Raw genomic sequence first — 19,774 nt, 5'->3', positions numbered from 1 at the left:
ACCCTGCAGCAACCCGCTCCCAAATCACACCCCGTGTGCCAAAAGCCAGAGCGGCTTTGTGGTTTGGGCTGGGCAGCCCTGCCCTGTCTGGGCATCACCTCCCTGGAGGCACTGAGCATCCTGGAGGAGCACAGCCCTGTGCTAAACAGGATGAAACCCCCGGAAAATTGCAGTACTGAGTGGTTACAATTCACTTTCTTCCTTAGAGCTTTTTGCGCCTTGGTTTGGAGAAGTCGGGGAGCAGGGACAGTCTGTTTTCAGCCAACAGCCTCTCAAAAATTCAGTATTACGCCCATGCAAATCCAAATCTTTGTGATTTCTGTGCTGCATTTCAAGTTGGCCTCAGCAGCCATAAATGCCAAAATAAAGGCTATAAGAGATGTCAGTGCGTGAGAAGCAGCCCCAGACCTGGATACCAACCAGAGGGGTCAGCGCCCATCACGGGGGGAAGGTGCTCAGGGGGCTCCAAACCAAGCTAAAGGGGCTTCCCCGTGAAATCAGTTCCTTTCCTTTACTTGCTATATAACACACCATATAATATTTAATAATATACAACCTATAATTGTATATATTTATATACTTTATATATATTTATGTAATGTAATTAAATAATTATATTAGGCTGCAAAAGCAAACACGCTTTCTCTAGGAAACAGGTTCCTGCCTCTCGTTTGCTCTGGGTTATCGCAGCCCTTCCCAGCAGCCTCCGGCGGCCGGCGAGGCAGGATATTACTTTGTTGCTTATTCATTTTATTGCTTCTCCTTTCTAAATATTTGCTTGGCAGGGAAAGGATTCCCTTTACACAGTATCTGTTTTTTACAGGTCAATTGAATTTCTGGCTCTCGCAATCCCTCCCTCCCTCCAATTGCGTTTGCAAAACAAATATTGGTTGTACCAATTAGCTGCTGGCCCCTCGCGGAGGCGGCTCGGCGCCTTCGGCCGTGCACAAGGAGGCTCTCCTGGCCCCAAAACGCACCGTGGGGATGTGCTGGATGCGTTCGGCGGGCTGGGAGCCCGCAGAGGGGCAGTGACAGGGCTGTGCGAGCCCCCAGCAGCGCCTTCCCCTCACTACCGCCTCTGTAAGGCACCAGCAAAAAGGACGTTGCCCGTCCTTCTGGTCGCAAAGCAAAAACTTTGAAGGGCATTAAGCTGATGCTGTGATGTCCCTTCATGGCTCCCGATGTGTGACAGCCACCCTGAGACATGTGTAAAATACCTCGTGCTGCTGTTCACTCTGGAACCTAATGATTGCGACCAACAGAGATTACAAACGCCCCCAACAGCAATAACAAATGTGTCTGGGTAGATTAAATCTGTTAACCCCCAAAGCCACCCACCCAACAGAGTATCAGAAACCCCATGTCTTTCCCTGAAACACCAAACACACCAATTTGGGACAGGTGTGGGGTAAGACCCCACAGCCCCCCAGAACTCAGGTGCTCCTTTTAGTGTCGTATTTTTTTTTTGCCTGGCGTGTGACAGGCAGGTGGTTTTGGGCAGCAGGGGATGGGTACATGTCTCCTGCCTGCCCTTCCAACTTCTCATTCCTGAAAGCTGGAAGATGTGTGGGGTTTTTTTTGTATTTTTTTAACGCTTTTAGGGTCTGTCTGCACATTAGCCGATCCCGCAGGAGCTGTGCCGGCTCAGGCGGAGGTGCTGGGGCAGCCGTGTGCGTTGGGAGCACACTGCTAAATCTGTCCTGCCCGTGCCAAAATTCACAGCCCAAGGCCAAGACACAGGAGGGGGGACACCAAGGCAGGGGGCGACGGCACGGCGCCTGGCACCCACCATGTCCGTGTAGGGCAGCCCCAATCCCCCTCCCGTGCACCGAGCGCATCCATCCCCTCCTACTGGTGACATCCCCGAGGAAACGTCACCGCAGCACCGCCAGCCCCCAAGCCCCGTCCCCGAGCCCCATGAAGGTCAGCACCAGCGGCATGCCCACCACAGATGGTGCTCAGCTCCCCGTGGGTCCCGCCGGCCCTCCGCCACAGCTGGGCGAACAATTCGCAGCGCATAAATTTACCCAGCGGATTTCAGCCCACGTGCTGTTTGCTGGGAGAGGCAGCGCAGAGGCTGTATTTCATCCCTTTGGGTTTCTTGGCGAGCAGTCAAGCTCCTGACCCTTGATTTACTCGCAATCGGTCAAGAGCCACATGGCAGCTCCCCGGGCCATCTCCCACGTCACGCAGCGGCCTCGGGGCAGCCACCGCTTCTTGGTGGCACCTCTGAGAGGTGGCCGGGGGCTCGGTGGTCAGAAGTAGGTGGAGGCTGGCCGCGATGAAGACCACCTCTCCCACGTGCAAGCACGGTGCTGGCCCCCAGTTCTTCTCCATTTGTCTCTTTGCCCACCTATTTATAGCAGGACATGTGGGGATATGCATGAACAGCAGGAGGGCAGAGCGCGTGGTAGCGAATGCTGCTCCTGAACCTCCCCATGCGCACGTCTTGCCTTTGGGGTCAACCTGCTCTTGGGGTCAGACCTGCTCTCGGGGTCGGACCTGCCCTCGGGGTCACCCAGACCCCCCCTTGGTGACACCAGCTTTACAGACCATCACCGACTTGGCCCTGGGGGTTCCATGAACCACACACAGCTGCATCTCGGTGAGGCTTTACTTGAGGAGTAAAGACGGCAGAAGAAGGCAGAGAAAAAGAGCGACGTGAGGGATCAGGGTTAGCATCAGCCCTATCTGACATCTTCATCGGCGATTGCAATTAGGGACTTAATTAGCATGTTAATAACATTAGCAGGAGATGATAAACTGGAGAGGATGGGGGAGCAAAATGAGCTGAAGGGGACTCTGGAGAGATCAAAAAATAACGAAGGATGAGCAACACCGCGTGCGCTCGCTGGGAGGAATGGGCTGAGCATCCCAGCCCGGCTAAATCCTGACTCAAGACGCTCACACCAGCCTCGTCACTGTGTCCCCTGCTGTGACACCAGTGTCCCAGTGCCCCAGCCCTGCCCTGGGCCAGTTGGAGGTCTGACAGCATGACCAAGACAAGGGAAACTCCACTTGTCCCACCGGTGCTATAATACACACAAATCCGGGAGGCTCGTGGCTGTGCAGCAGCCCAGCACCAGGACGGGGCAGGAGTTTTATCACCCAAACGGAGATTAAAGTGGTTCCTGATGCACGAGGAGCTGGAGGCAGAAAGGGAGGAGGGAGATGCTCTGCAGTGATTTGTGGGCTGTTCCCGGGCCGTCCTCACTGCCAGCTCTTGGGCAATGGGATGACTTTTGTTGCAAACTGGAAGAACGGGAGACATATGTGAAGGAGGGAACTCGCATTCCTCTCTCATAAGAAATCCCTTCTCACTTTCCCCCAAATCGCTCGTACACCCGGAGCTCGGCCTCTCCGGCCTGCCTTGGACACCGGCCCCCCTCCCACGCCCAGATGACCTACTCATCCAGAAATGGCCGGGGCGTGAGGCTCTCCTCCTCCCTGCCCGTGGCCGGGGGGACCCTTCATCCTCCTCCTCTTCCTCCACCAAGTAGAGACGTGGAAAACACCAGATAAAACCAGCACCGGAGCTGATGGGACCCCGAGACCCCAAAACTCGCCCTTGGCTTCTCCAGGGCTGCGGGTGGTGAGGATGAGGCCCTTCACATTCGTGGGGCTGGGATTTCGCCTGGCATGGATGCTTGTCCCCCCCCTGTCTCCCAACCACAGCGCAGCACAAGCTGGTTGGGGGCCCCTAAAATTTGCTAGCAGGAAGCCTGAGCCTGCCTGAGGTATGCACTAGGAGAAAAACCACCTGAGCACAAACAGAGCCTGGATAGAAGCAACACGGAGCCTCTGATCATGGGGACTGCAGCAATCACCCCCTGCAGGAGCCTCCCTGCTGCCCCCCACGGCACGTTGCCCCTGAAGCCTAATGATGTCCCCTGCGACCTGCTGAACACTTCCGAGCTGACACCTCCCAGGGCAAGCAAGGCAAAGAGACCTGCACCTCACAGCAGGGAAAGGCTCCTCCAAGCCACTTTGCGAGGGGCAGAAAGCAGGGAGCTCAGCCCTGCCACCTGGCACAAAGCAACCTTTCCATCCCGTGACCGTCACGAGACACCTCCCACCTCCACCTCCGCATAGACAGGAGTATCTGGAGAGCTTCTCACTGGTGAAAGGGTGAGGCTGAGACCTCATGTGAAGACCGCTGGAGGAAATCTGGTGGTGCTGGGCGAAGCCAGACCCCGCAATCCGGCTGCAGGATGCTCACCACAGCAATCTCGGCTCCACAGCGAGATCTCCACCCGATTTTTGCAGGGCAGCCCTTCCTGCCTGCCCGACGGACAAGCCGACAGCCGCATCCTCCCAGGGCATCCAAATACCAGCCGCTAGATTTGATCTTTCAAGCACCAGCGCCTCGCCCCAGGCAGGCAACAAGACGATTATTAGGGCTCGAGGCAGCCCGACTTCTTCCCCTGTAAGCGCTGCCCCATTAAAGGATGTGCAATTCCCACCGCGGCACCTCTCATTGCATAGATATTGGATTCGGGAAATACTTTCTGCCGCAGGTGAAACATTTTTTTTTCCTTTTTTTTCCCATTGCCTGCCCTTTCAAATGAGAGAGGCTGAACGTTGTTTGCCGAGCTCGCTGGCTCTCGGAGGCAGGCAGCATCTCCAAACACCGGTGGAGAACATGGTGCATGATGCTAAAAGCAAATTTGCCGTCCAAAGCCATGGCTCTGCAATGCTCCTAGCGTTAGCTACAGCTTTTTCCCCATCCCTCCAGGCTGGGGGGAGCCCCAGCAAACAGCAGCAAAGCAGCGAGTCGATGAGAGGTGATGGGAGGCAGCAAACAGCCCCACGCACCCGCACCTCTCCGCAAAATAGCTCGGCGGCCCCGTCCGCGGGCAAGGGAGGTGGCGAGGAGGTGCTGGGGCCTCCTGGAGACCTGCATGGCTTTAGGAGGAGTGTAGAGAAGGAGCTGCAGTGCTGAGAGCGATGTAGGATGCCACCTGCCTTGCCGTCACAGCCGAAAGTCCTCCTGAACTGCTCCTCGAGCTGGGCGAGCTCGGCGCAGACACCCACGGGGGGACCACAAGGTCCCCAGATGCCACCACGACTGGGGACACCAAGGCAGCACCGAGCCCCGCTCCTGCTGCTCCTTCCTGCGTGGAACCAGCCCCAGCAGCCGCCCTGATAATCTCGTTTTCCAGGCTGTAAAATACCTCCTGGGTTGCTGGGGCCTCACCGTGCCGCGCTTCTAATGGGCTCGGGGTCCTCAGTGGGGAATCGCGCCCGGTTTCTGCAAACTATTATCTCGCCTAATTCCCCCCATCCCATCACTTAAGGATTTACAACACAGCCTCCCTTGAAACGGTTTCTGGTAAATTCTTTGACAGCCCTTCTGGTCCTCACATCATCCTCAGGGTCAGCGGTGCATTAATGGCCCAGCATTTACGCGCCGGGTAACTCACTCCCTGGCAAGCCAGTTTATTTGTGCTTTTTAAATTCAGGAAGCAATTAATAGTTGCCACAAAAGCAACGTGCTTCTCCTGGGCCAGTGCCATCAAGTCCTGACTCTCCTTGGGAGATTCGGATGCTGCTGTGGTCCTCCAGAACAGGCCAGATTTCGGCTGAGGACGCGGGGCAGGAGCCGGGTAGGATATGGACCTGGTTTCTTCTTGGGGTTTTTCACCTTTATTGCTTTTAAATCAGGCTGTTCATGTGAAAACCCTCCTCTGTTTTGAGAGGGGGGACAATGCTCCAGCTCAGCAGACATCTTCCACGAGAGTGGGATCTGCAAGGTTAGATCCCGATGCTGGGAGGTGCTGGGGAATCTCCAGGCACCTGCTAACCCGGGGGGCGAACTCCGGCTTCCCGAGCCACTTTGAAGGGAGCAGTTCAGAAAACAGCACAAATAACATCAAAAATTCAGGCTGTGAAGCCTGAGCATCTTCCAGCTTCTCCTAGGCCAGAGACCAGGCATCCTGCAGAAAGCTGGAAAACCCCATCCCCAGAGCCCAGCATCCTCTACTCACCCCAAAAACCCCATCCCCGGAGCCCAGCGTCACCTGCTCACTCCAAAAGCCCATCCCCAGAGCCCAGCATCCTCCGCTCACACCGTGCAGCTGCAGTACTGGAGGCAGAAGCATCTTCACGGTGGTTCTTCCTCCTTCCCGACCAGCACAGCCATCTCCCTGGACAGAAAACCCTCTAAAGCCACCCTCCGGCTGCCGAGCTGCCCAGCTTTTAGGACACGAGCTCCCTTTCCACACCGTCCCCCTCGCAGCCAGCAGCAGCAATGATTTCCAGGCGTACCCTCCGCTCGAGACTCCCAGCAGCTGCAGCCCGACCCGTGCACATCCTCTCCCTAATCCTTCCCTCTCCAGCCCTCTCCAGCCCCTGGCTTCTATTATTTTCTGGCAGGAGCGAGCACCACGTTAACCCCTGTGCGCAGCCCGAGCATCTCTCAGCACATCCCCGACCTGGCTCCGACTTACAGACGAAACGTTTGTGTAACAAGAGAAGGGCCAATCGCCCATTAATATTTTAAACCCCCGCTAATTCTTATTTAACGAGCCGTCCAAAGGGCCCCTCGTAATTGCTCTGTACAGCCTGAACCGGTTATTTATTGATAGGGAGCGCCTCTTCCCAGGGGGTGGCCGTGCCCTCCTGCTGCAGGCCAAGCACCAGCAGCGAGACAAGGACCAGCAAACCCCACTCAGCTCCCCTGGATTTAGGAAGAAGTCCTGAAGCCCTCAGCATGAAGTGTTTTGAAGCACTAAGCCAGAATATCATCTGTGTGGATGCTCCCGATGGAACCGCACCTGGTGCACGTGTCCTGGATAAGGGGCAGAGGTCTCCAGATTCGGGACCCGCACGTTGCTGGCATATGAGGGCACAGAAGAGCCCTGGTTTCTAGGTCCCTGATCCCAAAAAGAGGTGGGGAAGCACCGCCAGGCCTGAGCTCCCTCTGACCTTGAAGCTGACACATCATATGATACGTCCCAAAACACGACGGGCTCCGCTCGGAGGTGACACGCGGCGGGGACGATTTTAACACCCGACAGCGTTCCCGATCCCACTGGAGGAATTCCTGGCGGGGGTTCAGCGCTCGCCCACCACTGTGAGTAGCCGAGCACCACCACGCCGGCTGGGCTGCAGGCACCAGGGCCTCATCCCCCCTTCCTGGTGGGACACACGCTGCCACTGACGGCCTGCAGCACGCGCGGGGATCGGTCCCGCTGCGGTGGGTGGAAGGAAAAGGTGCTGATCCCAAATGCCGCCACTGGTTTGAGAAAGGTATTTAAATAAGCCTGCAGTTAACGAGCTGCATTGAAGGAGGTCCACGAAGGCGTGCTGGTGGGCATCGGAAGAGCAAGCACCTGGAATTGGGGTGTCCTCTGAGGACCGAAATGGACAGCAGCTCTGTCCATTTGGGACTTCCCAAGCCGTAAGAAATGCTCGGTGCTGGGAGCTGGCCATTTTTGGAGGGGAGCAGTGCAGCCGAGCAGGGCCTGGGGAGGGCAGAGGGCAGGCGGGGTGGGAGAGCATCCCCCAGCAGCAAGCCAGGCCCTGCCGCTCCCTCCTCCTCCTCTTCCTCCTCCTCTCCTCCCCTTCCCTTCTGGCCGGCCTCAGCCCCAGTTTCTGGAGCACGAGGACTCAGCTCTGCCCGTGCTGCTGCGGGGCCCCGAGCCAGCCCTGGCAATGACCTCGGGATGAAAACATCAGCTCCAAAACTCAGCAACGTGGAAAACAGTCAGATGGACACGTGTGCACGGCTGGGGGCTCCTGCGCTCAGCAGAGCTCCTGTGCTCATTTTTGGGGTGATTTGGGGCACCTGGGGGATGCTGCACTTCTTTGGGGCAGGCTCCCGATAAGCAGGAAGGAAAGAGTTTGCTTCCAGCCCTTCAGAGCCAGGATGTTCTGCTCCCGGTGTTTTTTTTCCAACCCTGGTCCATCCACATCGTCAGAGATGCTCGTGGGAGCAAAGGAGCATGGCCGTGACCATAGGTGCCCCTGGCGCTAAGAAAAGAGCAGGTCGGGAACGCCAGCGTGGAGGCGACGGGGCTGGGGCCAGGCCAGGCGCGAGAAGCCAGAAAACGTCGTCAGCTATTTTTATCAGCAGGGCCCAACACTTAATACTCTCCTATCTCCCACAAAATGTCACTCGAGTGCCGGCCGAAAGTTTACACCGCTCGCAGACAAGGGCTGAAACCCGAGCACGTAATCCCTGCTCCAGTCAGAAGTTTTAGTGGGATTCGCAGCGTCTGGATGGGGGAAGATGAGGTTTAAAAAAAAAAAAAATCTTTTCCCCTGAGAAATTAGAGCAGGGGCAAGGAGAGATGGGACAGGTGGGTCCCCCCTGCCCACCCAGGACCGTATCCCTCCGTGGCCTGCCCCATCTGTGGGATGCCAGCATCACCCCCCCTACACACCAGACACATCCAATTACTCCAAATGCCGCCCCCTCCCTCCCACCAGAGGCTCCCCTTGCTTAATAAAGGCATGGCAGAGCCAGGCTGCTTTTAAGGGTCCCATCCCGCACCTCTTACAACACACCAAACCCATATGCGTGCAGCAAGGGAGGCAGGGGAAGCAGCTCGGCGCGAGCAAATAATGGATGCTGACGGGGAAAAGCGGCTTTGCTGGGCCCAGAAACCACCTCCTGCAGAAAGAAGCGGGGTAAAAACCCCCGGGAATCCACTGCCGAGGCGAAAACCCGCATTCCTGGGATGGTCGAGAAATGACCACATCTATCTCCCTCCATCTCCGGTTTCTGAAGCATCGCCGTCCAAGAAACTTTGGTGGATTGGACGCAGTTAAATGAACACACGCAAAAAAAAAAAAACCCTTAGAGCTGCAAATCGAGCGATCTCCCCAAACATCCCACATATTTTCAAGGATGTTAAAGAAACGCACGTTTCCCCCCACATGCACTTTTGTGGACACGCTAAAAAATAAAAAATAAAAAGTGCCCCGAGAGATAAAGCCATTTAGAACGACTTAGGAAACGCAAAGCACAAAAATCCTATAATTATTTCCCTGCCAAGGGCTTGTCAGTTTGAAAATCCCCGCTCTTGAACCACTAATCCACGTGGAAAAGAAAAAACCACGCAGCTCTTGGCGGGATGTGCCAGAGGCTGACTTTTGCTGTGCTTTTCCAGCGCGAAGGCGACCAGAGGGGAAGGCGTGGGCTCGGTTCTCATTTTGTTAGCACCTTTCACCCACAACAAGCCCAAATCGAATCCTTTCCCCCATGGATGGAGCTGGAGGCGATGCGAGGGGCTTGCTCCCCCCGAGCCCGGGCTGGGGCCGATGCTCTGCAGGCGCCGGGATGGGGAAGGAAGGAACAGGGTTGGTGTTTGGAGGCAGGAGTGCCTGAAAGAGGTGAAAATAAATCAGCTTGGGCGGGGGGATGTTGAGTGCAGAAGCCAAAGATTCAGGGAGTTCCTGGGATTTTTGTTCCGCAGTTGGAAATAACATGAAAAGGCAATGCTGGCAGAGAAATCGCACTTTCTCCGGAGGAAGGGGCTGGGCCATCCCGGCAGAGCGGGGCGGGTTTGGGCTCTCCGGTTCAGCAGCCAGGCTTGTGGTCCGATGTGCTGGAGGCACATCGAGTCCCCGTGCCCAGGTGAGGGCGGGGGGCACCCATCTTTTTGTAGCCATCACAAAATGGTCCCACGAAGCTAGCTGCATCCCCATCTGCTCCCCAGCATCACAGCATCACGCTTCCACCATCCTCACTCCAGCCGTGTTTAACCCACTTTTCCCATCTCGGACCTCCTCTCCCATTACTTTCTCCCAGCCCATCCCCGCAGCCCAACCTCCCACCAGCGTGGGTTTTTATTTCCTTCAGGCGGCGCGTGCAGGAAGCCTCTCCTCCCTTCTGGTTAACATCCCGGTTAACCTTCCTCAGGGCAGAGCTGAAGCGAGCTCCGACTCCGGAGCCCAAGCTCCAAGACTTTAAGCCTCATTAAACTTTTAAGCCGGTCCGTCGAGGGCCAGTCCATTGTAATTACGGATGCAGAAGGAAGGAGCAACGTCCACCCAAGCAGGCATCAAGAAGACACAAACAACACTTAATAGCTTTCCTAACATCGCTGTTTAAAGGATGCTGCTCGATACCACTCCGGCGCTCTGCCCGGCAGCGGAGATGCTGAGCTATACATAATTCAGTACTGCACTTCATGGCCAACCCAGCTGGCCATGAACAAAACCAGAGGCGCACGAGCCCAAGCCATCGCACCCCACCGGAGGCCATGGGTGCCCCAGCCATGAGGACGGACGGGTTCACAGCTGCGTTTCAGGGGAAAAAGGGGCTCAACTCCGAAATCACCAGGCAAGAGTTTTGGGGTTGTGTCTTGACAAACATCGAGTTCATCCAGCCCAACGCCACCACCAGCATCCCTGAGTTTGTTCACCCAAAGGGGTCAAAACTTCATCGCTGTGGAGGGGGCTGCGAACACAGTCTCTTTTCCATGTGTTTTTCTCCCATTCTGTTTGGACACGTCACGGCAGAGGTTATTGGTGTTTTGCATACCCAAGGCACTGCTTTGCAGGAGCACACACACTGAACAGAGCCAGCAAGCACCGAGCAGAAACACTGACAATCAGAGCATCCCTGTGCTTTCTGGGTGGTGGGGTTAGGGGGAAGAAATAACAACCTTTATTCTTTCTAATAAAAACCCGCTGCGTCTGAGAGCTGCCTTCGGGTCCCTTAACCTGCTTCTCTCCCCGTTCCAAATTCTTCACACCAAACGCTTCCCCGAGGTTTCAATAACACAGACAAAGCTCCAGCCTCCCTCTTGCTGCTCAGCTGCTTCGGGCAATGCTCTGCAGCGAGAAGTCAGCACAGAGTGGGGTGTCCCCCGACCGGGACAGGGACAGGAGCCCTCACCGTGCACGGGCTACGGGTTTATCCGAGGATCTCCGCAGCACCAGCCCGAGGAGAGGCTGCAGGCCCCAAGGAGCTGAGTGACAACCCAATAAAGGTCTCCTCCGCAAGGCAGCGTTGCCTCTCGGCGTGCTTTTTGAGCTCCCTTGTGGGGCAGGCTCCGGCAGCCTTGCCCGGAGGGGTTTTTGGGGCCGGTTGTTCCCCAGGAGCACCGGGGAGGGATTTTGCACGGTGGTGGCGGAGGCGGAGGCCGGGAGGAGGACAATGGGCAGAGGAGCGATGGTCGCGTGAAAAGGGATTTGTTCCGCTGTCAAGGACAGAAAGATCTCCCCAGGAGCTGCGCTCGGCAAAAGGAGCCCACGAAGGAAGGAGAGGGGAAGGGAGCGGCAGGAGGTGGTGCGCAGCCAGCGGTGCAGGATCAGCGCCGGGCCGTGATGGGCTTGCAGAGCACCACGGCCAGCCGATGATGCCTCCACCAGCCTGCTCTGCCCTGCCCTAAGAATTAGCATGAGGCTGTAATCGGGCTGTCCCCACAGTCTCCTCGCCTCAACCCTGCCCACAGAGCCCAGGAGAAGCCATCACCCGTGCAGCGCAACCCCTTCGGTCAAAGGTAGAAAACACAAAGGCAGACATGACATAAAAAATTAGGGAAATCTGGAGAGAGGCTGAGAAATAATGCCCAAGCAAGGCTTCCAGGCAAGATGCTCAAAGCACTTGTGATGGTGATTGAACCCTTGCGGGATATACTTATATTTCCAGCTCTGTTTCATGGGCAAAGAAGCTGAGGGTCAGCATTTTCCTGCATACTACCATGGCCCATTGTAGCTGAGCCCAGCCTGGACAGAGCCCAGCAGCAGAACTGTGCCTGGAGGGGTAGGAAAGGCTGAGCCTCCGCTGAGAGGAGGCAGGTGCACGCACACGGCGTGCTCAGGAAACGGACGGCTTGCATCGAACGTGACACGACTTCACCCCGCTATGGAGAGATGCACGCACCCCTCCTGAAAAGTCAGGCCTGTTGGGGAGGAAAAAAACATTTTCAAGTCAACAGCCTATGAAAGGTGGGGCAGCTAAAAGACCCCTGGCAAACCAGGGAAATCAGAATTTCGTTCACAAGAACCAAGAAAAAAAAAATAATAAAATAATAATAATGAAATTCCAGGGGAAGGTGCCTGAGAAGCCCTGGTTTGGCTCTGTCCAGGTGGGACCCAGGAGTTTGCTTCCAGTTTAGAAATACCAATAAATAAAGCTGGGCTTGCAGCGTGGGTATAGACCTTCACACATGTCTGTGTGATGCATGTGATTTCAGGGAGCGCTTCTAAAATCAGTTGTGGATATACAGAAAAATCAAATTTCTCATGAAAACACATTCACAGAAAAAATATATATGGATGTGGGGTCAACTGCAGTGTTCCTCCCAGCAGAAATACAACTATTTTCTCCCTGCTGTAAAGCAGTTGGTCACGCCTGTTATGGAGGTGCTGTTCTCTTAAGCCGCAGGCAGAGCCCTCCGTCCCCGTGCTGGTGCCTGCACCCCGTGGCTGTGTCTGCGGAGGGCACGAGCCCGAGACAAAGCAGAGCTCATCGAGCACCTCGAGGAGAAAAATCCCCGTGCTCCTCTCCCCCTTCCACCTCCTCTTTCTCGGGCATCCTCTGGACTGGGGGTGTCTTGAACACCTCCCCTCGGCATTCACCACAAGTGGGGAAATGCTGAATCCAGAGCCAAAAATCATGAAAATTGGAAAAAATTCCACCGGTTCTGGCCACCCCAGGGAGATGCCAAGGCTGTGCACTGCCGGGCTCGGCCACAAGAAGCCTCGCCTCCATCGCACACAAGGCTGCTGCTCCCTCGCAGGCCATTAGGTGAAATGTTAATTGTAAGGCACGAATCTAATTACAGGCACCAAAGCCGTTCTCCTCGTTTTCCTCATGGGGACGGGGCTGAATCCAGAGAGGGGTTTGCTATGGGAGAAATGGCCGGAGGGGACGGAGAGCAGGGAGGAAGGATGGGAAGGGTCGGAAGAGTGCAGGAGGGGAAGGGAGAGACCAGCCGGGGGGACACCCACATTCACACCATCATATCCAGAGCCCTCTTCTCTGCCACCAGAGGCATGAAATTCACATTTCACCCAGCCGAGAGAGGGCAAAGGGCTGTTCACAGCCAGCAGGGACCCTCCAGACCCCAGGAAGCGTCCAGGCGGCAGGACCAGCCTGCCCTAAGCGTTCAACACCAGCACCCTCATGCGCACCAGGCTGCAGCATCCCAGCCCCACGGCCCCTTCCCAGACAAAAATACCAGGTGTGATTTTTCAAACCCATCTTTAAAAGGTTTATCCACGGGCATTTCCCTTCGTGCACGTGGAAGAAGCCTGATTGGCACCCGCGTGACGGCTCGGGTGGATTTCGGACCTTCGCCTCCCAAACTCCATGACAGCGGCGCGGGAGCTGGCAGCGGCGCATGGAGCTGTCAAGCAGCTCACCGACAGCCCCGGTGTCACACAACCGCCTCCCCCGGCATCACACAACTGCCTCCCCGGGCCGGGGAGCCCCGGCACGGCGGCGGCGGGGACGCGGGGCCGCTGCGGGCGCCCGCATGCCAGCCTGCTCCGAGGCGTGCTGGCCATCTGCTCCCGCCCGCCGCGGCTGGGGACGTGCCAAGCAGGCACGCCGGCGCCGCGCTCCCCAGCTGCGCCCCTCCGTCACGGCCGCCGCTGCTCGCAGCCCCCCAGGGGGTTTTCCAGCGCCCACCCTCGCCTCCGGCATCGCCCCGTGGTGCTGGGTCCTTCCTCCCCACGGCTCTGCTGGGCCATTGTAAAACCGACGGACAGGGAATGGGTTTGGGAAGCCCCTCTCCTCCCAGCCCCATGGCCTCCCCTCCCTGCTCGTGGCCAGGCTCCACGCTGTCCCCCCCAAAAATCTCCCTCCCACCCCCTGGGTCACTCCGACACCCTGGGGTCAGCCAAAGCGAAGCCTGGACCTCGTCACCCATCCAGGTTTGGACAAGCGCCGGGGTTTGGGATGTTCCGTAACAAACGTCCTCTGCCCCAAATCCGCGCCGTCCCGGGGGTGCAGGTCGAGGAACCCCCCCCCCCAATGGCTCTTCCCAGCCTGGGGGACACTGGGGACACTGGCCACTGGCCTCCGCCTTCCCCCATGGCCACCTCAGCTCCTCGGGAGATGCCCCAAGGCACTGCTGAGCCCTGGCCCAGCATCCCCGCTCTTTAATCCATCCCTCCGCAGGTCCCCGACCTCTTCACGAAAGATAAAGAAATGCAAAACATCTGTTTTAATAAATGATTCATCGATTTCTATGGCCCAGCAAGTCAGCCGCTTGCCTAAAGCCTCCCCGTAACACTTTCCACGGGTGTATTTATAACCAAAGGCACAACTCGGCCGCCTCGTGCTCTGTCGTTAACCCTCTGCAGCCTTGTTACGACCGGAGCTCAGGCAGGGAGCGAGGACATGCGTCAGAAAACACCGCACCAATTCTTCCTCAGTAAAACCCCCCAGCAGCCGGCATCCGGAAGGGCAATTCCTTCTTTTAATTAAAAATGAAACAAACCACTACGCATCACTAGGAAGGATCCTCGGCACCCGCCGACGTGGTTTCACATGAATTTCCAGCCCATGGGACACTCGGCGCACGGAGCATCGATCGCTGCCACGATGAACCAGCAGCAGTTCCCAGGGGCTTCCAAAACCTCATCCTCTCCACCGACACCAGAGCATGGGCACAGTGCTCTGGGATCTGGTAGAGCCCAGCCAGGAGAGAAGGGGCCGTTTGGGCAAAAAAATATATATTTTTTTCCTTTTTAAAAATTATTATTAATTTCAGTCACGGTAGATCTCAATAAAGCCAGAAGGGAACTGCTCCACAGGGGCTCTGCTCCACGTCCTTGATGTCCCCAAGCCCAGGGAAGGTGGTGACGATACCACCGTGGTCACCTCACCTTCAGGGCTGAAACCCTCACCCCTGGGGGAAGGCACTGCCGCAGAGCCCAGGCAGAAGTTACCAAACCCGGGAACACCCAGACCAAGCTGTGCGCTGCCCGAGCTCGCAAATATTTATGACTTCTTTTTTTCCTTTTTGCAATCATTCTCGTTCATCCCGACGGCACCGGGTGCTCTGTCAGGCATGGCGCACAGCGAGAAAGAATTTATTTTGTGGCCGAGAGACACGGGAGGAATATTTCGTGTCGGAGCTCCCAGCATTCGGACACGCAGGCAGCAAAACCCATGCGTGCCGCAAGCTGGAAAGGCGTTTTTGCAGCAATATTTTCCCCCTTTCCCCTTAATGGGAACAGCTCCGCGTGCTCCAAACAGAGGTACTGGTAAAACAGAAAACGCATATTAAATTGTATTGGAAACCTATGAGAACCGGTAGCTGAATTTCTACGGACTGACAAGCTGCGCACCCAAACTCGGCAAATTTTTTCCGAAAAAAGAGAAAAGCCATACTGCACCGCGGATCTCTCCCTTCCACTCCAGCGGCAGCTAATTCTTCCGCTCTTTTGTAAACATTCGAAAACAAGGTCGCACGCACAAATTCTGCTTTCAATTTTCCTTGTATCCATAGTGATTAAACTCAGACCCACAATACGGGACTTAAAGGGAACTCGAAGAAGGCGCCGAGCAGGGCTGGCCCCGGTGCTCTCGCCGGCACGCCGAGGGCCGGAGGCGAGGAAGCGGCCGATGGGGATTTCCTCCACCAAAAGCCCCCCTGGGAGCAAAACCATGGTGCTGAAATCACCGTGCCATCGCCATCCCGAGGGACCCAGCCCTGATATTCGCCCTCCCCGAGAAACAGCCGGCCCGGAGGCACCACAAACGCTACGGCTCCAGCCCGGAAAGCCAAGGGGACGCAGGGGGACGTGGAGGACACCGCGGCCTCTCCCGACTGTGCACGGGCCCAGGGGTGAGTTTTGCAGGGAAAGGCGCTCCCAGCCCCACCGTGAGGACGTGGGGGGCTCTGATGGGGCCCCCAGCAGCTCCCCACTGGGGAACAGGGAATGGCTCAGCCAGCAAGAGCGGGACACAAAAAAAAATCAGCTGCAGGAGCGGGAAGGCTCAGCAGCCTTCTCCCCATTCCCACTGGGGAGGTTTTTCTTTAAAATAAAAATTTTTAAATTGATTTTTTTTTCCTCAAATTCCGATCATCTCCCTCCCGCAGACACACACGCAGCTCCACGCTTTCTGAAGGGCACCTCCACCCGAGTTCCTGCTCCACCGCAGCCCCGGACACAGGGAGAGCCCCAGCCCCAGCGGGGCCCCCCCCGCCCCGTGCCTCAGTTTCCCCACGCGGGCGGTGGGAGCGATAGCATCGCCCTGCTGGGGGGGATTAGGGAAATAGCTGCATGTGGGACGGGGCTCGGACAGGACACGGCGTTCCTCCAGCAGATGCTCGGTAGGAAAATAAAGCCGGGGGACATTGGAAAATGTTTTCCCTTTGCCTGTGAATTCCTGGTCTCCCGACAAAAGGCTCCTAAATTCCCAAAGGCAACGAAACACCTCTAAAAAATGGGAGAACCAAGGGGGGGGGGCTGCGAAGGAGAAGCAAAACTGGCAATGCCGACACCTCGGGAACGGAGGGACCGGGGCTGGGAGCAGCCAAGGGGGTCCCCGAGCACCCCAAGCTTTCGGCGGTGGGGAGGAACAAAATTTGGGGTGTTGGGGCGGGGGGGGGGGGGGGGAGCACTCACTTCTCGTAGTCCAGCTTGCAGTAGAGCTTCTTGTCGCGATAGAAGCAGGTGGTGTGCAGGGGCTCCTTGCACGACGTGCACTGCACGCACTGCTCGTGCCACAGGCTGTCGTTGAGGCGCAGCAGGAACCGGTCCGAAATGACCCGCTGGCACCCCTCGCACACCGAGCGGGGGGGCACGGCCCTGCCTGCGGGGAAGGAGCCGGGGGGGGCAACGTTGGTCCGGGGGGGAGGGAGGCTGGGGAAAGCCCCTGCTGCCGCCACCCTCTGGGATAGGCATCAGGGGAAGGCAGGGCAGGGGGGTCGGGAGGGTTCCTGGGGGTAAGGGGGGGGGTACGGGGAGCTGCTCCCGGTCCCGGGGGACCCCCGTGCTCGGGGGGAGCCGCGGGGGGGGGCCGCGGGCCCCGATTTCGTTCCTCTCGGGATGGATGCGGCCGGCGGAGGTGGCGGTGGCGGGGAGCGGCGTGAAAACGAAGGGAGAAGAAATCGGGGGAATTCACCGCCGGGAGAGGCGGGGGGGAAGCCTTGGGGTCGGGGGGGGCTCGGGGGGGCCGCGGGGAAAGGCTTTGGGGCGAGCGCGGAACGAAGCGGGGGCTGCTCCCCTTGCGGAACCCCCCCCCCCCCCCATCCCGGCGGGGCCAAGGCAGGGGGGGGGCTCCCCGACTTACCCAGCAGCGAGGGGAAGGGGGCGGCGGGCTCCAGGGCGCTCTGCAAAGTCTCCTCCATCTTCAGCCCGTCCAGCATGGTGGGGAGCCGGGCCGGCCGGGGGGGGGGCCCGCCTGCCGACACAGCCCCGCCACGCAGCGCTCAGCCCCCGGCAGAGGCTCCCCCGGGGCACCCCGAGCCCCGTTACCCCCGGTCCCCCCCCCCCCGTACAGCCGCCGCCCCCGGGAGGATGCGGGGCAGCCGTCGGGGGGCTGCTGCCTGGGGGGGGGGGGGGGGAAAGGGGCTCGGCCGCTTACCTGCGGCTACCCGGGCGGTGCCTTCCTCCCCCGGGGAGCCCGAGGAAGAGGAGCCCTCGGGGGGGAACCCCCTGGTCCTCAACCAGCGGCTCTAAAGGGGGGGGCCCTGCCGCCTGCCCCCCTCCTCCTCCTCCTCCTCCAGGGGTGCCGGGGGAGCCGCTGCGCCCTTGGCCGGCTCCGGAGCGGAGCGCAGCGACCTGCGGGGAAGCGCCCGTCCGACTGCTGCCAAGACACATTTCCTGGAGCTGATACCTCCCTGCCCGACCCCCACCCCCTGCCCTCCCCTCTCCACCCCACTCGAAATAAGTTTCCTCCCCGCTCTCCTGCCTTGCGCGCACCGGCCCCGCCACGCCTCGAGGGGCGACCCCAAAAGAAGAGATGGGGGGGGGGGAAATAAAAATAAAATAAAAGGGGGAGGGTGGTGCCCCGCCACCGCGGCTCTCCCGGCGGTGTAAGAGGCTGGAAATCGGCTCCCGGTCCCGCAGGAGCCCGGGGTGGGTTTTTTTTGGGGGAAGCCCCGGAGGGATGCGCGTCGCTCCGGGAGCCTCGCTGCGGGGTTTTCGAGGCAAACGAGCGTCGGGAGGGGGGCAAAAAAAAATAAATCCCGAAGGCGCAGAGGGGGCCCCGGGGCCGGGGAGCTGCAGGGGGAGGCGGCCCCGGGCAGCGCCGCTCCGGCCCCGCCAAACCGCGGCGGATTCGGGGAGGGGAGAGCCCCGGGGGGACCCCCCCGGCTGGGGGAGCCGAAACTCGGAGCCTTCCCCCGGCCCCGGAGGGTTCCCGTCGCCGAGCCCGACTGTCCCCGTTCCCCCGCCCGGGGGGGCCGCTGTTTCCCGGGGAGTCCCGACCCCCCCCGGGACACCTGGGGCACGGAGCGGGGCCGGGTCCCCCTCTCCTGCCGGCAGCTGCCAGGGAGCCGCTATGGGTTTGTGAAGGATTGGGGGGGTGTTTTTGGGGACCCCCCCTCCCCGTGCCCAGCGGTGACCTTGGCAGCGGGGACAGGAGCGCTCCCAGCCCCCCCGCGGGGTGTCCTTGTCACCGGGAGGTCCCCAGGCCTGCCTGGCGTGGGCGATGCAGGGGGCAAGGTCGTGTCCTTGGGGAGCTCGTGGGAAGGAGAAGGGCCCCGGGTGAGCGTGGGGGGACAGCCACGCTGCCAGCATCCCATGGGAGAGGGGGACGGGATCCCGGGACAGACCCAGTATAGCCCAGTATACCTGCACTGGGAGGCTAGGCACGGGAGCACTGGTACCAGCACACACAGGTCAGTCTGAAAGAGCTCCGAGCCCTCCCGTTCGGGAAAGCTGAGCTGCGGCTGCAGCAGGGAGGCGCTGGGCTCTGCCACCCCCATCTTTGTCTCTCCTGAAGGTCTCGGAGCAGCTCCGGCCAAATTTCTAGGTAACTGGCCCCAGTGCCAGGGCACCAGGCCGGCAAGGACTGCGGCGTGAGCCGGGGCTGCAGGCACTGCGTGCTGCTCTTCCTCCCCGCACAAACCAGCGCGGCCATCAGGGCGGTGGGGCTCGGCCCCGCAGGGTGGGGATGCCATCCTTCGGCTTCGGGAAAGGCTGCGGTGATGGCACAGCAGGTATTGTCACCCCGACGGGTTCCCTTGCCTCGTCTCCAGGCGAGGAGGGGGCTGGAGACTGCCTTGCCTTGCGGCTCTTGTGCACAGTCCTCAGCTCATTCTGCATGGGATCGGGTCTGAGGGACGGTCCCGGGGCGTAACGCTGAGGGGCTGCAGCAGGGCATCGCTCCCAGGGTTGGCACACCTCCACCCGCAGCCTGGTGATCCCCCTGAGGTTGTCTGCACAGCACCCGGCGCTGGGCAAGGCAAAGCCTGACTCAGTTTCCCTTCCTTCTCCCTTCAGGAAGCAGCAAGGCGAGGTGTGAGCACCCCAAACCGCAGAGGGGCTCGGGGGTCCCGCACTGCCCCTATGCCAAGGGACACGCAGGGTGCTGCTGGTCAGCTGTGGGGCAGCAAAACCAGCCCACCCCGCCTCATGCGAGGACGGTGACCCCAGGAATCAGTTAAAACATTAAAGATGTATGCTCAAAAACCCCTCCCTGATAGATTTATGGGGTCACCTGGCAATTTCCCCTCTCAAAGCACACCTTCACCTTGAGAAATGTCTCTGCAGAAGATGGGGGGAATATTTCAGCCACCTCAGTGTCCTCCAAGGGCCAGGGCTTCCAGGATCAGCTGAACCAGGCACAGCAGCCCCCAGCACCACCAGCTGAAGAGAATTAAATAGGATTTCTGGGAAGCAGGACCAGGCT

General features: G+C 58.8%; 1 protein-coding gene across 2 annotated transcripts in view; it reads right to left on the bottom strand.

Annotated features, from left to right (window-relative positions):
- The window catches only part of LMX1A (LIM homeobox transcription factor 1 alpha), a 29,173-nt gene extending 11,246 nt beyond the window's left edge, over nucleotides 1-17,927 (bottom strand). For both annotated transcript variants that reach the window (XM_083845996.1, XM_083845997.1), the window contains exons 1-4: nucleotides 17,842-17,927; nucleotides 17,504-17,700; nucleotides 17,210-17,320; nucleotides 16,543-16,729 (exon numbers count right to left, since the gene is read on the bottom strand). In XM_083845996.1, coding sequence (XP_083702122.1) covers nucleotides 16,543-16,729; nucleotides 17,210-17,285 — 263 coding nt within the window. In that variant the 5' untranslated portion in view covers nucleotides 17,286-17,320; nucleotides 17,504-17,700; nucleotides 17,842-17,927. The remainder of the gene's footprint in view (nucleotides 1-16,542; nucleotides 16,730-17,209; nucleotides 17,321-17,503; nucleotides 17,701-17,841) is intronic.
- Nucleotides 17,928-19,774: the final 1,847 nt, after the last annotated feature.

This window comes from Anser anser, assembly GCF_964211835.1.
Source record: "Anser anser genome assembly, chromosome: 8".
NCBI classification, from domain to species: Eukaryota; Metazoa; Chordata; class Aves; order Anseriformes; family Anatidae; genus Anser; species Anser anser.
This window is presented reverse-complemented; position numbering and strand designations above follow the sequence as displayed.